Raw genomic sequence first — 14,369 nt, 5'->3', positions numbered from 1 at the left:
TCACCATGATCTTGCGTGTGCGTAGGAAAATTTTGAAATTACTACGTTACCCAACACTTTTTTCTTCAAGCCAAAAGTCGACGTTGCTTCCTCACACGTAGTATCATGCCTTGTTGCTTATTCGCACGTAGTATCGTGCCTAGCCTCTAATCTAGCAACAAGTGCACTTGTCTCATCTAAAGCCTCTAGGCTAGCTAAAAGTGCACGAACATGCACTACATTTCGCTCTATCAACATATCGATGTACTCTTCTTCCCAATACCAAAACTTGCATCCGTACTACACAATAAAACTTAAAGTTAGCACCATTAGTCTAATCCAGGAACACAAACCGAAGCTAAAAGAGCACATACACCATCGTTTAAGCACTTGATGAACACCCATCCCGGATGCTTCGGTGTTGTAGACACGCGGCGCACGACCACCCTTGGGCAGTGGTCGCACTTGATGAGGGGCAACGGTGCGCCGACGAGCTTTTGGGCAAGCATCGAGCCCGGCCGGCTGCCATTCGCGTATCTGCCGGCGGACCACCGATGGTGCAGATCCGAGCGGCTAGAGGACGAGCCACTGCCTGCATGTGGCCTTGCGGCCCTGCCAGGGCCTTCCGGCAAGGTGCCCGACCAGTCCATGGCGCGGGCCGGCCTCTCATAGCCGGGCGAGCTCAAGACCGACCGGATCCGCCCCAAATCCGGCCGGCCGGTGCGCAAACAAGGTGGCCGTGCTTGGGTAGCTCGGCGGCGACGAGAGGAAGGGGCTGGGCAAGCGCACGTCCGAGTTGCACGGCTGCAATGGCAGCGGGCGGCCGGCGGCGGCGAGGGGAAGAGAGGGGAAGAGTGGAGTGGATGCGGCCGGAGGGAGGGAGGGAGGGGGGCGGATAGAAAAAGGCCCGTCCCGTGCCACCGACGGGCGGGCCAGGGGAGGACACGCGCAGACAACCCGCGCGTCTGCGTGGTGTCCGTTTCACCCCAAAAACGGCGCAAACTTGGTCCGCGGATGGGTCGAAAGCGGACACAAAGCGGACAAAAGTCCGTTTGCGCCCGCGCGCTGGACCGTCTCATTTGTCCCTTTTACCCCAAACGGACGGGGGCGGACATGATAGGGTCGCGCGGTAGAGTTGGCCTTACACGTGGAGGTTCATTTCTGTCGAGCTCTACAACCTCAGGGTCTAAATCAGACTTGACTCGCGGCAAAGCGCTCTCTTCAGCTTGGCAGGAGATGCCACGACGCTCTTCTTGGTATATGCGCCAATGTACGTGTTTGGTCTTTGTAGTTACTAGATGACTCGTTGCGCCAATGGCGCAAAGGCCGAAAGGGAGCCAAGTATTGTGAGAATATTTAGACACCCAAGTCAAAAACCAAGTGTGGCCAACACTCCTGCATCCTCTGCTTGGAAGCCGCCTTTTCTCACCGGATCTAACATAGATACATGATTCTTCAAGAGCAAATTTCAGAGAAAGTATAAAACATGAAAGGCTTTAAGTTGTACTATTGAGACCATACCACCATATCTTCATTTAATTTCTTTGGAAACCTAAATGTCTAAGAGGATGGTACATGTGAGAAGCTATGAATCCACAAAAAAGAAACTAAACTAACTTTCAGACAAACATTTCCAAGTTTGGAAGCCACAAAGAAGCAACCCAGATCTCTCGTTGTAGTGCTTGTACATGTCCTTAATCCTGCATCCACAGCCCATAATTTTTCAACACCTAAATCCACGAAATCCAACTGAAGGAAATCATGGCAGAAACATGCGTCGTGGCTTACGTCTTCGAGAAGGACTTCTTGGCATTCTTGTGCAGGTTGGACACAACAATCCTCGCTGCGAGCTGCAGAAGAACCACACAGGCACCTTCCTTCACCTTGCCCTTTGGGAGGAGGGGGGCAACACTTGCAGCGTCGCGACAAGGCTTGCTCCGAGTGTAGTCATCAATACTTTCCATTATTCAACCGGTACTCAGATGGATAGAACTGAACACTTGACTCAAGACCAATGGTGCTTGCCTTGTCTGTTGAGTAACCTGCGCTTGAAGGTCAACCTATTGCATAATAGCATCCAGAAGAACTTTTGTTGGAATCTTACCGTTTTCCATCACGGCGTACTGGTGACAAAGAGAAAGACACTGTAAGCAAGTGTTGGAAGCTAGGCTACAAATTGATTATTATGAACCGTACAAATTTGCCACTAAGGTAACACTATATATATAGTCCTTAACCAAATGGAAAAGAAAAAAAGAATGGGAAAACTTGCCTGCATTAGTATGTAGTTGAACAAACGGTATCTCCAAAATTGGCATCATAAACGGCAAAGACCATGATCAGAAGATGATGAATGATCATTTGTTGAACTTTAGTCTGGTACGTAGCAGTGTCAATGTGATGGCCAGATCTTCTCTCAAGTAAGTGAAATCCATGTTTTACTTTATTACTTTATAACTTAGTGCATCCTCTTCCAGTGTCAGAAGATGATGAACTGAGACATGATGTTGTATATGGATAAATAAAAACAAATCAGCCTGTATATACATATAATCTTCTTAATAAATAATTGCAATAGTTAAACATTAACAAATAAAATTATCTGAACCCATAGTGCCGTGAATAATATGTAAAATTATTGCATTTTTAACTACCGAATCGAGCTGCATGACCTATAAAATTCCTTCCGATGTGGCAAAGTGGTTAGTCTAGTATGCGTACGACATTTGTGTTTAAAGAAAACAATGGGAAAAACTAATCTACTTAACCAAGTTCCAAAATATACACACTGAAATAGAAGCAAGAGCACAAAGAACTGAAAATCACTGATCTGAATACTGATATCCTGGTACACATTGAACGACACAACCGAAGTTTCTTCTCCTCTACATTTAATAAAATAGACGAATGTAGATAGGTGCACTGGGTGAAGTGTGTAACCTACAGTGGCAATACCAGATACAGTCGGCATGAGAAATTAAGAGTCCATTCATCTTGCGCAAAATCCTTTTTTCTTTTTCTTCTCTGTAATGATTCCCAACCTTTAGCTATACTAAGCAAAACATATCTTAAAATTTTGAACCGGTATGTTCATTGAAAGGAACGAAAAACATCTACTACCGAATATTATTAGAGTTAGTCTCTCCAAGTTCAGAACTACTAAATGGCAATGGAAATTATCGATACAATTTTTTTACAGAGCAACATGATGTGCCAGGAAAGCTAAAAGGGGTATTTCACAGAGAATAAATAATGTAAAGACAACGTCGGAGGGAGCTACTGGGTGGGACACTAAAGAACTGAAATATATACACCATCTTTAGAAGGCACTCTTGAGTACGGATTTGCAACAATCAATTCACTAATGAAAGGTTGAACCATCTAAAGGCATACAGAAAAAGAAAACTAACATGTCCAGAGTTCTTCTGTTGTGTGTGTGTGTGCTTGACAGCCTCGTGTGTAGTCTTGCTCTTGCATAAATACGATTCCAGCAATCAATCGCAGAACAGGATTGCTTCCTATAGCTGAATCAACCAGCCATTCCTTCAGGCTGGAGATCGCACCTTCCTTCAAAGTTGCACAAAGTAATGAATATAAGCATTTCAGTATATCAAAGAAACCTGGGGAAAAACTAACTGGAGTGACACACATCAGCACTCATTTTCTTATTTTTACCTACAGGAATAAAATGTTGGTGTGGCATGCAACAAATAAATAAGTAAACCGTTTCAATCAAGTGAAATACATTGCAAGTATATTATCATTTTCTTCAATGGAACTCTGGTAGCTACACCCAAGCTTTCACTTTCCTGGAATGAATAATTACCTTTGATAGGATCAATTACCAATGATCCTCCCAGCCTGCACGTCCCAAATATAAAGCATGCTTGTTTGGTAGCTCCCTCTCAGGCATTAGCTTTGCCAATATATGAGATATCTCAATTTTTTTGCTGCGATGGCAAGAATACATATTTAGATGTCACATCCCTGCAAATTAACAAACCTCATTGACTCATTCTGACGGCAACAGAGCTTGCTGGAAACAGGGTTAGTAGCTAGAGGAATATGATGCGGGGAGAAACACACCAGGGAGGCCACCGGAAGACCGAGTATGGAATTTAGTACAATTCAACAATCAAGTTTGAAGTACAGACCAGTGAATTAACCTTGCAGCTGTGTGAACGTACACAATCAAATCAAAATTAATAACAGAGATATTAGAGCTCAAGATGGGATTTGAGCTGCCCTAAGTAAACCTCTCTCCGCACATGCATTCTTCATGTACAAAACTGCTTGTATATCAAGTATGAACATACTAACCGTACAATTGAATTAAATAGAAATTTCTCAGCACATGGATCATATTTAGAATTGATGGGCTTGCTCCCTCACAACATGCATCTCTCTCCCTCTCCTTTTATCCCTCTCTTCAAGTGATTTATGCAGGTCAAACTAAAATCTATATAGCAGACGAGAGAACATGATCATGAATTCAAACTTAATATACTACCATGTATTATCCGTAGCACAAACTAAATTTATGGAAACTCCAAAAATGTAGAAAACATAGAAAATAAGCACCTATATGCGCTAGAAATATGTTACACGAGGTTTGAGGGATGGAATTAGGAGGGTTTGCATGTGAGTGAATCAGAACATGTTTCTTTTTACAGCAGTCTTAGTTTCTAAACCTTATATTAACCTGCAAAACAGAACATCTAATAATCGAGGTCCATCAAGTTTATTCAAATGACTTCTTAATTTGGAAGAGGTAATAACATGCAATACCTACAGTAGACATTGTATCTCGGACTATGAAAGTAGAATTCAAGCATTGCACATCACCATTGTACCAGGGACTTAATTGTTGCTACCATTACTGTAGTTCTTGCTTATGTTTGCCAACAGGCATCGCAGGACAATAGGAGGTCCCCATTACTTACTTAATTGTTGCTACCATTACTATAGTTCACTGTAAATCGATCAATCTCATATTAGCATATTATGAGCATATCAGTCTAGTTCAGTAGCGTTTTCCTGTTTCTTGAGGAATCTATTTCATTTGCCATACAAAAGAAAAACTACACCTGACCTCAGAGCAAACAAAAGGTAAGAGACTAAAATTTGTAGGGATTAGATATCAATATACAAAATAAAATATCTGAAACCCAAATATAACAGTGCAGCAGTAGACAACTAAAACGAAGAATATGATATGTGCATAATTTGACAAAGAATCTTTGTTAAAAAAATCCTAAACTAAAGCAAATCGCCTTCCTGGATTGTTTGTATTGTGGAAGGGAGAACTAAAATTGCTAGTGCAAATAATAAATAATTATCTAACATTAACATATTATTCTGTGCAAACTGTATAGAGAACAGAACTAAAAACTAATTGAAGATGCATAGGTAATGAAAATTTATTTCAAAGTCACATGGGGGATCAAATCTAGAACCACATTTAGTTCCCAGATATTGGATGAAGTAAATAAAAAGAAGAAAATGTTGGATATTCCAAACTCCTATACATGCCTGTTGATGTAGTTTGCGAGTCCAAGTTGTAGCCGGTGTTAGGATGCCTAGTTGGCAAGTCCTAATATATGCAATCTGCAACTATAAATAAAAGAAAATTTACCTATATAAATCCTAGTCACTGAGAAAAATAATCTGGTGTTCAGACATGTTGTGATGCACAGGAACAATTGAATCAAGAGTATGTGCATGTTTCGTTTCGCCCAAGGCCATTGGCCAGCAGGAATTAGCAATTGGTCAAACGTACGTGCATGTTCCATCGTCAAAAAAGTCTACTTAGGCAACGATCTGACATACGACAAGCAGCACACACCTAACACGGAGTCGCAATCCCTGATGAAATTTAGAGCAGAAATTATAAGGGAGCAGTCTGTATGAATTTGGTACGGAGGTTCCTTTACTTGATGTGTGTTGTGCTGAACCAGAACAATCAATCAGTTGATCTAGTAGCTAGCTTGTACACGGGTTGGCAAAAGGCATGGGCAAGCAGAAAATCTATTGGGTGTATGACAACTCATCTACTTAGGCAACTGATCTGATCTACTCAAGTCGGCATGTGGCGCACAACTAACAGATTTTATACATATACATCAGAATTTCTAGCAGAAATAGTAACGGAGCAGTCCACATACAGTTTTGTTGCGGATCTTCCTTTGCTTTGCTGGCGTCGCAATCCCTGATGAAATTTGATGGAAATGGTGATCAGTTAATTAATGGTTTTGGCAAGGAAGGCTTGCACTCGTCTTCCAAGCATGTACTGGACGCGAGAAAAAAGAGGTGACATGAGGGCACCTTGGTCAGAGGTGGCGCCACCATGGTTGCAGCGGTGTTCAGCTCCATGTCGTCAAGCAGCGGTGAAGATTGGTGGGGTTGGGATGGAGCGTCATTGGTCGAGGAGTCGACACCGGAGCGCAGCTACATCCCCCGAGGAGGCCGACCAAGTCCAGGAACCAGGCCTAGGGTTTGCAAGCAACAGCATCTGCAGCACAAATGGAAAGAACAAATCAGGCATAGAAATGCATGAAAATATATTAGGTAACTAATGGCAGCTCATATAGTTAGAGTTGAAATGTTACCTGCCAAATTTGTAATCCTGAATACCTCCGGTGAGTCTGACAATTTCCAGTTACACTGAATCTCTTGAAAACTTGTTCTCTTTCCTGGAACATTTAAATCTCGTTAATTGGCTGAAAAGACAGAACAACATGATGATGCAAAAGACCAAAATAGAACATTTTCTGAAGAAGAAATGGTAATGTGGTTCAATTTCCAGAAGAAACATGGAGATTGCAAGGCTGGTTTGAAGAAACTAAGGCTCAATGATCTATGGAACTTTAATGATGGTGAAGAATCTAAACTAAAATAGCATACCATACACACAAACAATCACAAAGAGATCATTTACCAACGTCATGTATTTACCAGTAACCACAAATTATGAAATCAACGTCAGAGCGAGGCCAAAATTTTCACAAGCTAGGGAAATAATACTCTTCACCAAAACCTTGCCATAACTTATTCCTCTTATTTCTTTCTCAGAGCTACACATTGCAAAAATAAAAGAAAGGTTCGTGAAAGGGAGGAGTGGGCAGGCATATGAGAAATGAGCATTTGCAGGCATTTTCTTACTCCGTGAGAGTTGCTACCAAGCCCTTCGACATCTGGTCGACCATGACCGCCTGAGTTTGGAACACCGTGTCAGGTTCCTGTGCTCTAACCCCGTGACCTGCCAGAAGGCGACGCCACCGAAGTCAAGCACTGCCTACTAGAACACCAAAATTATAATGTGAGATGACAGGACATGAGACCAAAAAATAGAATCATGATAAGTAGTGAAGTACCTAATATCTGTAAAAATCCATCACTTCAAAATAAGATCATGATAAGTAGTTCACAGTAAAAGTTAGACCCTTTCAAACAAAAGACCAGGTTTTTAACGAAAGGCTATCCCTTCATATCTTTGGAATGTCCCCTGAAAAGAGAAAATAGAGAATGTGAGTTATTGTCAATTCATATTGGCAACATACAACGCCAGTGAAACCAATGAAGAAGATCAATTGCCCTTTACAAGCTCTGTAATCCAAAAACATTATCACAAGATGGAGTAACTTGTGGTTGGTGGCATCGACGCCGGTGAAGCATGAAAGGAAGCAATAGCCATATCAACATGTCTATTAAAAGCAGCAGACCTAATTATGCACATATTATTTCCTTGAAGCATCACATCCTTACAATTAATCTTCATATAGAGTTATTTTCTGTAGTAAGCCAGAATATGCACCCCTCTTCTTACATCTGTATCTACCACCTCTCGATCGACCATCAACCAAAATTGGTAAAAAAAAGGTAGATTGAGCACATTGCACACCAAGAAACATAAACTAAAGTGTGGATTGAGCAGAAAAATCAAAAAACAAGCAGGAAAGAGTTACCTTCCTGGGATAGCAGTTGAGTACCACACAAAAGGCCACCTCTTCAAACAGGAAAGGGTTCGTGGGGAAGACGCAGTCTGTGCGGTCTCGCTCCTGCCCGCGCTGCCTGCCTTTTTGGCCCGCTGAAAAGACTAAAATGCCCTCGGCGGGGCACACAATTTACAAGCGGTGGCAGCAGTGATTTAGGGGCGACGTCTAGGTTGAGTGCTTCCTCGGAACTACTGATACAGAATTGAAAAAGAAAGAATGGAAAATGCCTTATTAGAAACACATGGATACCCCCAGTTTATAGAAGGATAGTAGCATGGAGATGAGTTCATAGACATGGTACTCTAGGAGGCTTTATATGTTAGATAAGCATAAGCATGCTCATCTCCCCAACCAGGACGACGACGACTCCAACCAAGCATGTCCAGCTCTCTAAGGAGCCATGGCTGACAAATATATGATTGTACACTAACTCAAATAATTAGCAATAAATAAAATATCACAACTAAGGTGGAAATACGAAGAGAGACAACCCGAGAAATTTTTTCAGGTGCAGCACACACCTGAAACCAGACGGAACATGCCGTGCAACCCCCACCACCACCTTCAGAAAATCCATAATAATCCTAATGTATGACCAAAAAGAGAAAAAAATTGGGAAGGTTAACCAAGGTACTGTATTGATGATTGCATTAGAAAAAATAAGAAAAAGATGTACTTCTATGTGGCACAGTAAATGGTGCCGAGCAAATAAACTGTACATTTAGCTTTCCTGTTCGACCACATAGAAAATAGGACAGCCCAAAACCGAAGTACTAAATTAGTCTCTATGTGTGAAGGATGGAAGCTATATTCTGTTTAGTGATAGATTATCCATCAAAGCAAAAGTAATTCAAGATTTTCAATGGTATTCCAAAAATACAGATGAATAAGACTCGATATTAAGTATACAAGACTTTGTCCTTTCTGTACATACCAATAAGAAAAGCTAGAGAAATTTAAAAAAATCATCTCATACTACATTTCCTGCCGGTGAGCTTGTCAATCAAGCTGAGGTGAAAAAATTATTCAGAGGTCCACCAGGCAGTAACCCATAATGCTTTTTTTATAGCTAGCAAAGTGAACCATATAGTAGATGGGAAACAATATAATAAAGGCCAAATAAAGCAATAATCCATTCATTATGTCAAAGCCAAAAAGAATAAATAAATAGGATGTAAAAAACCAAATTAAAAACAGAGAAAAGAACAACAAATAGAAAATGGGAGGAGATAGAACAAGCAAATCTAAATCTAAGAAAATGAGAGCATACCAGGCAAAGTGAGAGTAGAGCAAATGTGCGCAGAAAAATAAAAAAACAGAAGGGGAGTTGAAATACCCACGGATGGGTTGGAGACGGCAAGGTCATCGAGAAGTACGCCTAGCTCTCGCGAAATGTGAAAAATTGGAAGCATGAGCATCAAATCAGGTATTTCTACTTGCTCCCAAGCTGAAAACCAAAACATCCAGAAAACTATAAATTAATTGAGCAGGACAACTTCATCTCAAATTAGATGTTTGACATATATCCTGTTTTTGACATGGCTAACTGCTAAAAGATCCTCATGTTCGCGTAGTACAAAATCAGTTTATGGCAATATAACAGATCAAGTGCCTAAAATAATTAGCTTGGATCATCTTCGGCAATATTCCAACAAATAAGGTTATGACCATTCCTTATCACCCATAGCACAAACCCTCTGACTTTCAACTCAGCTACAAGATCACCCCATGAACCTTCTGATCTCTTGGGAACATCATATTTAAAGAGAGTTTATTAATTAACTACATAAAGCATAGGTATGGTAGCACATGGAAAGTAAAACCAGAGACAAACTTTAATACTTTCACCAAAGCATGGCAAGATATACGTTTGTTTAGCTACAACTACTTGATTATATACTAAGAGACTACAAATCAAACATGTCAGTAAATCAGGAGTAAGAACACCATAAAAATATCTTGGCAAACAATTAATAATTGGAGATGGGAAATAAACCAAGCCGAGGTACTTGTACAATCGTTCAAGTAAATCCATGGAAGGTAAATGCCATATTCTTTTATGTTCTAGAAGTGGGTAAATCAAGTTTAGATCATTTGGCAACAGAACTAACATCTGAAGCATATTATTGATAAACACAACCCACACTCTGTTTTCAAGAATCATACAAAAGCAATCAAAATAGAAGGCTGGGTAACTAAAACAACTTTGATTAAAGCTTTCACACTACAACCAGGATGGCTTTTTTTAAACCCGCCCATAACATGCATGGCATGAATCAATATTTGCTCGACAAAAAATGTATAATACATTTACCATCACATTAAGAATTACATTCATAGATTAAAAAGGAAAAATCGAGAATCACTGAATACTTGTTAAATACACATGATAGGGAAATATAGAGGCCAAGAATACCTGCTAAACATTGAATTCCACCAAAAATGTCCGCGACAGATAAAATAGCTCTCCAGATTCAGGTGAAATGCACATTCATAAAAACGCCTCCGCATATTTGTTGTCAAACAATGGTTTGCCTAAAAATAGTATGCCATACACATTTGTCAGTACATCAATCGGAATTTTGTTTCTATGAGAAATAAATCACTCACATTAGCACAAACAAAATGAAAGAATTAATCTCACTTGGAGCCTGGGCCATAGAAACTGAAACAATGCTTGAGCTAGAAAACATAACACTAAATTGGACAGCAGCAGTTCCTTCTAAAGTAGTGTGGGCCATCTTTTGTGGAGATAAAACCCGAGCATAAACAACACACGAACAAACTCTAGCCTTATGGTGACACACGAATCAGAAATTAAAAATGTGAGGATACAGGGAGGAAGATGGTTGAGACACAAGCACCTTAACCTGCAGGTCGACATCTCGAGAGCTGAAGGAAGAGGAGGGAACCGTGGCAGAGAAGAGAGGCGGCCATATCCTTGCTCCTGCTGCTCCGGCCAGCGCACGACCTCTAACTCCTTGCAACACCCCTACAGCCGGCAGCTTCATCCATGAGACAAAGGGATGAAAATAAGCCAGTGAGGACAGGGGATAGATAGAGGAACATTTAGTTGCGGCTTCACTAATCAAAAAAGGGGAGTACATAAAGGAAAGAGGACGAACCTGCATGGGTAGGTATGAAAGACGATGAGCCGGCGACACTCCTTCCGGTGATCCTCTCCCGACCGCCGTCGCCCCCCTCCTCTCCTTTCTCCTCTCTCTTTCTCTCTCCTCTCCTCTCCTTCCTTCTCTCTCTCCCTCTTCCTCCCCCTCTCATCTTCTCTCTCCCGCAGATCAAATCGAGCGGCGCCGCCGCCGCCCTTTGCCTGCAGGTCGTCACGCTCCTTCCGGTGACCCTCTCTCATCCGCCACCACACCTCCCTCTCCTCTTTCCTCTCTCTTTCTCCCTCCTCTCCTTCCTTGTCTTCAGCAGATCGGATCGAGCGCCCTCGTCGTCTCCCTTTGCCGCCAGATCTTTGCCGCCGCTGGAGAGAACAGTGAAGGGGAGGAAGAGGCGGCGCGGTGGGGAGCATAAGGGAGGAGGCGGCAGCGCGGTGGAGAGCAGGGCAGAAGGGGAGGAGGCGGCGGCGCCGTGGAGAGGGAGGGGAGCGGGGCTGGATTGGCTGCTCGAAGACGCACGGGATTGGTGGTGTTTTCACCTCGCAGCTCGATCCATCCGCACTGGGCCTAGCCCACGAGCGACCCGCCTCTCCTTTTCGTCGACAGAAGCGCGCATCGACCCTGTCGCTGCGAGCCTGGCCCGCGCGCAAGCCTAGCCCACCCGTCAGCTGCTCCTACCTCGATCACGTGGCGTACAAAATAACGAGTGACCCGATCTTTACCAGCGCGACGGAAAGTACATTTACCAGGGCCAGCGACGCGAACCGTGCGGGCAGGATGAATCTGAATCCGCGATGGCGCTGGATGGGCGGGTACTCTAGCAGCTTTTATATGTTAGACTAGCAGGTTGCTTTTGGTAAACCGTCAGACTTTAATTTAGTTTCTAATGCATGATGACCAACTTGCTTTACTCTCAGGGATACCTTCGTAGAGATTTTTTTTAGGGAAAGCAAAAGCTTCATTACTTAACTGTGGTGAGGCATATCGCCCACAACACATTCGCCCACACGGGCAGGTACATCAGTCTCCCAAACCAAGCATTGGTCTGGTTCACACAGGCCACCAATATTGGCAAGTTCATGTGTCACAGAGTTCGCAGAACGTCTACAGACAGAGATGTAAAAAAAAGAAAACCACAGCTTAAGTTGGTATTTCATATCCTCTAGAGGGACTGTATACGCCGAAGAGTCCACTTTGCGCACATCCAGGGCGTCAGCCAGCAGTTGAGAATCAGTCTCGAACTCCACCCTGATCATGCCAAGCTCAGCAGCGGTTGTGATTGCATGAGCCATAGTGGCCAGCTCGGCTGCAAAAGCGTCTGCCATGTGCTCCTGTCGTCCCGCTCGTGCGTGTACCAACGAGCCATCCGCGATCCGCGCTGCAATGCCCCAGCCTGAGTGCTGCTGTCCCGGAACAACTGAACCATCAACATTGATTTTATAGACATCTTCAGAAGGCGGGCGCCACTTATCTGGCTTCGGGCCATTGCCCTTGGAGGAGAAGATGTGCACGTATTCGAGGACACTGCTCTGCGCTCTTCTGGCCACCTCTGCCGCTGGAAGTGGCACCTCGCCCTCCCGCGCCTTGTTTCTGTTCGCCCACCAAAGCCACCAGAAGGTGAAAATATGGAGCCTCTTATTTTCATGCAGCCCCCATATGTAATCCATCATCGCATGCACACCCTCTATCTTTTCCAGATCGCTCCTTTCCTTCTCCAGAGCAAGCTCCCTCCAAATCTCCTTGACCAGTTTACATTTGATAAAGAGATGGCCCCCATCCTCCTCTCCTCTACTGCAAAATAAACATTTTGTATCTGCGATGGGTATGCCCCTCCTTGCAACCGTAGCACATAGCGCCAGGGAATCGTGTTTGAGTCTCCAAGTAAACATTTGAATGTTCCTAGGATAGGGCATCTTCCAAATTCTCTTCCAAGAGTCATTGACGATACTGTTTAGATCTCCGGGTGTCGTGGAACTCGCTCCAGCCCCCCCATCCTTCTGTGTTTTCTCTATCTGCACATATAGCTTATACACACTCTTTACCGAATGAACCCCTTTGGTATCATACTGCCACGCCATGAAATCTTGAGCACCTTCTCTGAGAGGGATGCGGAGGATGTGTAGCGCATCATCAGGCCAAAAAGTGTCCCGCACCAACCGCTCATCCCATGAGGCTGACGAGGGATCAATGAGCTCGCTCACCCGTTGTAGCAGGCAGAGACCTCTAGGTGTGATCACGGTTCTTGACCAGAGCCGAGGGATCCAAGGATCTGTCCATATGTTAACATTTGCACCGTCTCCGATCCTCCATATGCATCCTTGTCGGACCAATTGGGCTCCATGCAGCAAGCTACGCCACGCATAGGAAATGCCCGTAGTGGGTTGGGCCTCAAGAAGTCGCCCATCTGGGTAGTACTTGGCCTTCAAAATCTGTGCACACAGCGAGTCTGGGTGTTGTATCAACCTCCAAGCTTGGCGTGATAGCATGGCAACATTGAATGCATGCATATCCCTGAAACCAAGTCCTCCTTGAGCCTGTGGCAACGTCAACTTATTCCATCCAATCCAGTGTGTCGTGTGTTCCTTATCTTGCTGGCTCCACTAGTAGTTTCCGATCAAAGAACTGAGCTCATCACAGAACGTTTTTGTGAGGTAGAAGCATGACATAGCGAAAGTGGGAATAGCCTGGGCCACCGACGTGACCAGCATTTCCTTCCCCGTCTTGGAGATGAGCCTCTCCTTCCATCCATATACCTTCCCCGAAATTGCGTTCTTTACAAACGCAAACGCCTTCTTCCTCGATTTCCCTACATGGACTGGCAGCCTGAGATATTTTTCATTCCAGTTCTCACTATGGATCTGCAGAGCGTCCTTCACACCTTGCCTTGCAAGCGCATTAGTATTCGGACTGAACATAACCGCGGACTTCTCCAAGTTTATGCATTGTCCCGAGCAACTCTCATAGAGGTCCAGAACCTCTCTCAATGCAACAGCCTCCTCTCTCTTCGCCTTAAGTAGCAGGACCGAATCATCGGCGAACAAGAGGTGCGAGACCACCGGTGCAGCTGGGCAAATCCTGACACCACCGATCCGTCCATTGCCTTCAGCATCATGAAGCAGGGCTGACAGCCCTTCGGCGCAAATGACGAAAAGATACGGTGATGATGGATCCCCCTGGCGTAGGCCCCGAGTGGGGGTGAACTGCTTAGTCAAGTCACCATTGATCTTTATTTGGTAGCGCACTGTGGTCACACAATTCATCACGAGATCTACCC

The 14,369-nt window shown here is 43.8% G+C and overlaps 1 protein-coding gene and 1 long non-coding RNA gene across 38 annotated transcripts; both read right to left on the bottom strand.

The window, feature by feature from the left end:
- Positions 1-1,384: 1,384 nt before the first annotated feature.
- On the bottom strand, positions 1,385-2,102 carry LOC123110444 (uncharacterized). The gene is made up of 2 exons (XR_006453422.1): positions 1,768-2,102; positions 1,385-1,679 (listed from the first exon to the last, which is right to left on the bottom strand). It is a non-coding gene; the product is annotated as an uncharacterized lncRNA (long non-coding RNA).
- A 150-nt stretch (positions 2,103-2,252) lies between these two features.
- On the bottom strand, positions 2,253-11,785 carry LOC123110442 (uncharacterized). 37 transcript variants are annotated; one of them, XR_006453411.1, is made up of 16 exons: positions 11,099-11,718; positions 10,838-10,978; positions 10,390-10,508; positions 9,314-9,420; positions 8,495-8,557; positions 8,275-8,377; positions 7,944-8,164; positions 7,353-7,483; positions 7,141-7,273; positions 6,588-6,671; positions 6,304-6,490; positions 6,144-6,187; positions 4,066-4,152; positions 3,806-3,929; positions 3,390-3,546; positions 2,253-2,473 (listed from the first exon to the last, which is right to left on the bottom strand). XR_006453411.1 is itself a non-coding variant. In XM_044530958.1 (6 exons), exons 1-5 carry the CDS (start codon positions 11,250-11,252, stop codon positions 8,276-8,278), a joined length of 588 nt encoding a protein of 195 aa, XP_044386893.1. In that variant the 5' UTR covers positions 11,253-11,785; the 3' UTR covers positions 7,352-7,483; positions 7,944-8,275. The 37 variants fall into 37 exon arrangements, 1 of the variants encoding a protein (XP_044386893.1); XR_006453406.1 differs by having other exon boundaries at positions 3,806-3,966; positions 11,099-11,717; XR_006453396.1 differs by having other exon boundaries at positions 3,806-5,592; positions 11,099-11,753.
- Positions 11,786-14,369: the final 2,584 nt, after the last annotated feature.

This window comes from Triticum aestivum, chromosome 5B, assembly GCF_018294505.1.
Source record: "Triticum aestivum cultivar Chinese Spring chromosome 5B, IWGSC CS RefSeq v2.1, whole genome shotgun sequence".
Taxonomy (NCBI): Eukaryota; Viridiplantae; Streptophyta; class Magnoliopsida; order Poales; family Poaceae; genus Triticum; species Triticum aestivum.
The sequence above is the reverse complement of the archived record's forward strand: the minus strand, read 5'-3'. Positions and strand labels throughout refer to the sequence as shown.

Excerpts from the sequence above, each read along its gene's own strand:
- LOC123110442 (XM_044530958.1), bottom strand. The coding sequence starts at position 11,252 with ATGAGAGGGGGAGGAAGAGGGAGAGAGAGAAGGAAGGAGAGGAGAGGA. Across the intron at positions 10,966-11,098 it reads TTTCATACCTACCCATGCAG|GGGTGTTGCAAGGAGTTAGA; the intron begins GTTCGTCCTCTT and ends TGCCGGCTGTAG. Across the intron at positions 8,558-10,389 it reads TGGAATTCAATGTTTAGCAG|GATTATTATGGATTTTCTGA; the intron begins GTATTCTTGGCC and ends GTCATACATTAG.